Source organism: Lactuca serriola, chromosome 5 (assembly GCF_051521515.1).
Source record: "Lactuca serriola cultivar US96UC23 chromosome 5, Lser_US96UC23_V15, whole genome shotgun sequence".
In the NCBI taxonomy this organism is placed as follows: domain Eukaryota; kingdom Viridiplantae; phylum Streptophyta; class Magnoliopsida; order Asterales; family Asteraceae; genus Lactuca; species Lactuca serriola.
The window spans coordinates 134491587-134499232 of NC_136412.1; the positions used below are offsets into that span (position 1 = coordinate 134491587).

The 7646-nt window shown below is 26.2% G+C and overlaps 1 protein-coding gene across 1 annotated transcript; it reads left to right on the forward strand.

The window, feature by feature from the left end:
• Positions 1-2332: 2332 nt before the first annotated feature.
• On the forward strand, positions 2333-7246 carry LOC145052999 (benzoate carboxyl methyltransferase-like). The gene is made up of 4 exons (XM_079000955.1): positions 2333-2454; positions 3399-3809; positions 6444-6698; positions 6786-7246. The coding sequence occupies exons 1-4, from the start codon at positions 2380-2382 to the stop codon at positions 7152-7154; spliced, it is 1110 nt and encodes a 369-aa protein (XP_078857081.1). The 5' UTR covers positions 2333-2379; the 3' UTR covers positions 7155-7246.
• Positions 7247-7646: the final 400 nt, after the last annotated feature.

Consider the following 7646-nt stretch of genomic DNA (forward strand, 5'->3'; position numbering starts at 1 on the left):
TTAGGGTAAATAGTACAAAAAACACTAAGTTTACAAAAATTCTAATTTGACACTACGTTTTTTTTTGTCTCAAATTTGACAATCTGTTTTCAAATTTTTACAATTCTAACCACTTGACCGGTTAACCCGATTACCTGCTGATGTGACATGATGACGTGTCAATTTTGCTTACTTGACATCTTGATGTGTTAAAATTGAATTTTTTTCCCATAAAAGACATTAAGGTTTCACTTTTTTTTTCCCAATTTTGACGTTAAGTTTAATTTTTTCTTTCAGTTTTGACATTATGTTTTTCTATTTCAAATCGAAAATCATTTTTTTCTAATTTTGTTCAGTGTTGACAATTTTTCATTTGAAATCTTATAAATATTTTTCTTAATACATTTCAAACTGTATAAATATATATATATATATATATATATATATATATATATATATATATATATATATATATATATATTTTCATTTAGATACCATATTTTTGTATAAATACAAGGGTTTATTTATTTATTTTTGTACATTCAACCCATAAGTTTATGTATAAATTCATATTAGTTATATAAAAACCATATTTTATATTAAATACGCAACTTTAAAATGATTTTGGATGTTTGGAGATGTGTATCTGATCATGGCCCAGGTTTGCAACTTATAAAACTTTTACATGTTTTTCGAAGTTTATGGTTAGTTTGTTTTTTATGATATACGTAATGCATATTTATGCATAACATTAAGCTTTGAATGTATTAAAAAAAGACTTTTTTTATATAAAAATGTGGTTTTTAAGCGAAAAAAATGTCTTTATACGGTTTATTTTGTAATAAAAAAATATATTTATAGGTTTCAAATGGAAATGACGACATTCAACAAAATCGGAAAAAATGATTTCGATTTGGAAAAAAAAAACAGAGTATCAAAATTGAAATAAAAGAATTAAGCTTAATGTCAAAATTGAAAAAAATTAAAAACTTAATGTCTTTTGAGAAAAAAAATTAATTTTAAAATGTCAACATGTCACGTCATCATGTCACGTCATCATGTCACATCAGCAGATAATTGGATTGACCGGTTAAATGGTTAGAATTATAAAAAATTGGAAAATATAGTTTTAAATTTGAGAAAAAAAATACAATATCAAATTAAAACTTTAATTTAACTTAATATTTTTTTGTATAATTTATTCTAAAAAATATTGCTAAAATAATGAATTTAAATATGATTTTCTATTATATTCTGCACAAAATATCTAGGCCTGTGGGTTGTCCTTCAAGGTACTATGCGTTATTGGACCACAAATTTGTCATTTAGCGTCGGCATGATGTGGCGCTGCTTGTTATACTACGAGCCAAATTTACGTGGGTGAAATTTTTGAGCCACCATTTGTCGTCACAGAAAAGCTAACTTCTTGTTTCTGCTGATCATGAGATGATTCTATTATTATTGATAATGTCTTAAAATTATTGTTCAATGACAAAAAAAAACATATATATTAAAAAATATTAATTATGGTCAAACTTTATTAAATAAAATGATAATTGTATTTTTTTTGTTGCATTTAATTCGATCATAATTACATTTAATTTCATGGTAATTAACCAATAATGAAGGATATTTTAGTAAAAATGATAATTATTTTTAAAATTATACCATTATTTTAAGACAAATAAAAAATAAAACATAAACTAATAATATGGACGGTAAAAATAATAAAAAACGGAATGTCAACTGTCAAGGGATATTCGTGCCTAGAGTTTGCAAACTGAATGTTACTGGCTACTTAATTAATTCGTTACAGATTAATTTGAGCATCTCAGTACACAATAATGTTGTAAAGCTACACGATTAAACTAAGAGCATATGGTATGGACAATTTGAAGTGGTGTTGTAACAAGAAGCAAAAAGAAGAAGGGGTGGTGCTCTTATAACACCATGTTAAGAGAAGAGAGATAGAGAGAGAGAGAATTTTGGGCAACCAATAGAAAATCACGTTGCATCTAGTCATGACCACAACAAAAAGCAACAAAACTAGATACAACAAGAAGAGGGGGCGGGTGTTGATGCTTCTTAACGGCGTTGAGGATACTCCACCTCAACAACAACGAAATGCAACATGCCCTATCTTATTATCTAACAATCTAACAGGGTAAAATGGCTGATGACAATGGGAATAGTCATTTACTTTAGGGAACTAAGACTAGAACGGCTTTTAATTGACGTCAGCATATTCCATGTCTTTCTAGAATAACGTGAGACTGTTGTAAACAGTGAAAAACGTGTTAAAATGCTCAAGATATCTTATTCCCTTTTGGGAGAGGCCTATTTAAAACGATCAAACGAAGTAGAGGCATATCTGCAAAACGAAGGCAATAAAAGATAGCCATGGAAGCAAAAAGCATCCTACACATGAACAATGGCAATGGGGAATCAAGCTATGCCAGCAACTCGACTGTTGCAGTATATCTCTCTCTCTTTCTGTCAAGATTAGTTGCACATATTAAAAAATTGGTTGTTTTAAATCTACTTCTCTCCCTGATCATATATACGCACATGTATTAATATGGAGATACAATAGTTAAATATTCCGGTTATATTTGACTAATTTTATTAGTTTTTTTAGGGTGTGTTGTAAAGCCAAAAAACGCTTACATTTCAACGATTTTTGGAAATTCTTTTAATTTTTCCCTTTAAAATAAAATGCATATATACACTGCTGAAAAAAAAGACCGTCACCAAGATTTGTAGTTTAATTTGTGCTTGTTTACGTGAATATCTTTCTATATAAAGATCTTCAATTTTTTATTTTTGTATTTTTTGTGCTTCTTTGCTTGGATTTTTTCATTTTTTATTTTTCTCAAACTTGTAAGATAACATGTTGAAAGCAAAAAAATCATGTAAACATATATTTTTGGACTTTCAGTATGATTAAATCTATATATACTCATGAAGGCCAAATAATTAATTTTTTTTTATCAATTTGAAGATTTAAGAAATTTTATTTAAACATAAATAATATGAATATAATATGAGATGCGATAATATTGCGAATAATATCAGGTACAAGTAATTTTACATAAACTCAATATAAATATTCCGAGAATTATTAGTTAATACTTACAGTAATATAATAAAATATATTATATATTTGTTTTATAATATTGAATCACAATATTTTTTTTAGTTCTATATTTTCTTTAAGCTTTATTAGCTATTTCTATGGTGGCGTTATTTTTTTATTAGTTAGCTTATCATCTAGCTAAAAGTGGATTTTTAGGTATCATTTAGTTTATAGTTTTTAGGTATCATTTAGTTTTTCAGTTAATATTTATTTTTTTATCTACTTTTCCAATCATAGTCTTATACATGAGTGTGTGATGCTATGTTGATATATTTTTTTCTAGGAAAGTGCAATGCGGAAAGCTCTGCCAATTTTAAATAATACAATCAAGGAAATGGCTAATCGTGACATCATCTTCATACATTGTTTCAAAATTGCAGATCTAGGATGCTCCTCAAGCACAAATTCACTACTTGTTGCATCTTATGTTATCAATATAATTCATGGCTTATGTGAAGAAAAAAATCGTAGAACACCTCAATTTGAATTGTACTTAAATGACCTTTTCGAAAACGATTTCAATACCCTTTTCAAAATGTTACCAAAATTTTATTCGGACCTTAAGAAAGAGAATGGAGAACACTTTGGCCATTGTTTTGTTTCAGCTACCCCTGGTTCTTTCTATGGTAGACTATTTCCAAACAAAAGTTTGCACCTTGTTCGTTCGACTTACGGTGTCCATTGGCTTTCCCAGGTTTGCATAATATCCACCTATATAATCCTAACAATTTTGACACACACACACATATATATATATATATATATATATATATATACACAATACCATAAGAATTTTGATAGACAAAAAGACTTGTTCTGACCATACATTTTCACGTTTCAATATATTTAAAAATAATATGAAATAAATGAAAAAATGAAAAAAAAAACATAGTTTTCTAAACTTTTTATTTCTACCAAAAAAAATTTATAAATAAAATAAAACTATTTAAAAAAATCAATGCCTTATTTGATATATATATATATATATATATATATATATATATATATATATATATATATATATATATATATATATATCGAAAACTCTGTGTGTAGAATATTAGTCATGAAAATATATTATGTTTTAAAATATGTAGAATATTACATATATGATATATTTTTAAGAATAAGATTATACATAAATGATATTAGAATATATAAAATATTATACATAGATCAAGAATTTTGACACAAACAGATGTGTTCCTAATCGTACATTTTTGGGTGTCAAAAAATTAAAAATAATAAAAAATAGATTATTTTTATTTTTCGAAACATTTTATTAAAAAAAAAGTTAAATATTAAATAAACAAAGATTTTTTTTTTTTAAAATCAATAGCCATGAGTAAAAGTATAGAATAATAATTACATACATATGTGTAGAATATTACTTAAAAAAATATTTCACGTTTTTAAATATATAGATTATTATATACATATATTTTTATGAGTAAATATACAAACGAAGTTAGAGTATATAAAATAATAAATTACGACAATGATTTTTGTAATTTATTTTTTTTAAATAAAATCTTTAGAATAAAATAACCAGATATATTTATTTACAGTTATTTAGTTATTTATTTTTAACTTTTGGCATTCCAAATGTGTACATAAACACCCTTGTCCATAATCACATTATTTGTTTAACAAAATCTCAGTATTTTTTCTCTCTCTCTCTCTCTCTCTCTCTCTCTCTCTCTCTCTATATATATATATATATATATATATATATATATATATATATATATATATATATATATATTCATAACTTTTTATCATTTTTCCAATGATATCAAATTTCAATTTTTTTTTTCGTCAAATTCACAATGTGAATCTTTGAAAATTTAGAATGTGAAACTAAATTCAAACGATGAATCCGAAAATATTTTTCAGATTCACAATGTTAAGTTATGGATTTAAATTTTTTTTCGATAAACAATAAGATCTAGAATTTGAAAAAAAAAATTGATTCCTTGGAGAACCAATAATTATGGTTCTCTATTGAACTTTTATATATATATATATATATATATATATATATATATATATATATATATATATATATATATATATATATATATATATATATATTAGAAAAAGTGCATCATTTATATGTAATTAAACCTAACACTAATATAAGAGGCAAAGAGTATAGATTGAGATTTGTGACTTTGTTTTTTAAATCCTCTTTAATTTCATTTTTGTTTTAGTCATTATTCATTGAATAAAAACATATTATAATTAATTTTTTTTAATTCTTTGATAAATCTACAAACCAAACAAAAAATATTCATCTCATCTCAACCAAATACATAATAGATTCAAATTGGTTTTAATTTCAATTCGTCTGATAGATTTCATTCTTTCCAATATTATTTTGCAACTAAACACCATCAAATGTTCGTATTACTAGTGTATATTTTTCAATTTACACATTCATCAATGACCATACTGCCATGTGTTGGTTTGTAGAAATTGTCATTTGCTTGACTATTTGATAGTTTGGTTATTTAATTCATTTTAAGTTTTAAAAAGTCACTAGATTTTTGGTTTTGTGCTTATCTAGTGACCTAAATTTTCGTTTCATCACTTAACTTTTTGTTTTGTGTTCATTTAGTAATCTAACTTTTAAAATTGTGTTTATTTAGTTATCTACTTTTTAAAATTGTGTTAGTTTTATAACTTTATTTTAAAAGTTTAATAACTAAATAAGCACAAAACCATAAAATTAAGGGACTAAATTAGCATAAAGCCAAAAGTTAAGTGAACAAAAGCCAGAAGTTAAATGACCAAAACTAAATATATATATATATATATATATATATATATATATATATATATATATATATATATATATATATATATATATATATATATATTTTTACAACAATTTGATTGTCACTGCAACCAATAAAGTATAATCCTATATTTGCAACCAAATTGTTCTGAATTGTAGGTTAAACTTAAAGCATAAATACATTCTCAATGTTGTCTTTATGCTGGGTTTTCATTAGTATTTGTTTAAATTATTACATGACATTGTCGTTACTAAAACTACCAATGTTTTTTTACCACCAAGGAAATCAGAAATGAAATATGTAAGATCGATTAGCCTTTAAAATCATTTCCCATTCTAAATTAAAAAAATCCATTTATAATCCATATAAAGTTGTTCCAAGGAATACGGTCGCATACATTTGTTTGTAGGTTTCGAATCCAACTAACCAATTAAGATCATTTTTAGGTTATCTGATACACTTATATATAATTTGTTCAAACTACTTTGAATATTGAATTATAATCACGTTAATGCGTGATATGATAGGTTCCTGTTGGCGTTGAAAACAACACATCCAATATATACATTGCCAAATCAAGTCCACCAAATGTGCTTAAAGCATATCAAAATCAATTTGATACTGACTTTAGTACCTTTTTACAACTGCGCTCTGAAGAAGTAATAAAAGGTGGATGCATGGTGTTAACAATTCTTGGCCGGAGTATTAATGATCCAACCAGTGATGATTGTTGCAGTTTTTGGGAGTTACTAGCACAATCACTTGTGGATATGCTCAAAGAGGTATAGCTTTCTTATATGCACTAATAAGTTATTTAGATTTGTAATTCAGTAATTAACTATTAGTATTTGCTTAAACATACACTACAGGGTCTCATCCAAGAATCAGAATTGAACTCATTTAATGTGCCATATTATAGTCCATGTGAGGATGAAGTTAGGAATGCCGTACATAATGAAGGATCATTTTTCCTTGATAACCTGAGTGTTTTTCAAATCAACTGGGATCCACATGACACAGATTATACAAATATGAAAGATTTTGAGGAGCCCAGCCACATCCATGGCAAAACCACTGCAAAAATCATGAGAGCAGTTACGGAACCACTGTTGACATCTCATTTTGGAAGTTCCATAATTGATGTCCTGTTTGAGAAGTATGAAAAGCGTGTGGCACTACATCTTGCAAACAAAAAAACAAGGCACTTTAATATAGTCATTTCATTGTCTAGAAAATAAAATTATTTATTTGGTCATTTCAACTTTTCTTATTGTAATCTATTAAAAATAAGCATAATCCACCATCTTCGAAATTATATTTACCTTGATCATGTTGCCATTGTATGCATTTGGGTATTATCCATGTAAGATAAAAGATTTCTTAATTAATAAATAGTGAGGTTAAACCCTAATCCGGCCTGATGTATTAAAAATATAAGTTAGGGCTTAGGGCCCTATTTTTTAGGGGGGCCCACTTAATCCAAATCCTCTAATGTCGATTTCATTTTTTTCTTCCTGGCTTCTATATTAGCTGATACGTATACGGCGCCTCAAATCAAAAGCAACGATCACACTTCTTCCTTCCTTCTCCATTCTCGCGGACTCGCACTCTGAATAATATCTGATTGACTGATTTCCCATTCTTGATTCTAATAAGCTTCTCCAATATCGATTCTTGAACTGCTAAACACCAAAAGAAAGGTTGAACCTTTAAATAGTTTCTGTTCTTCT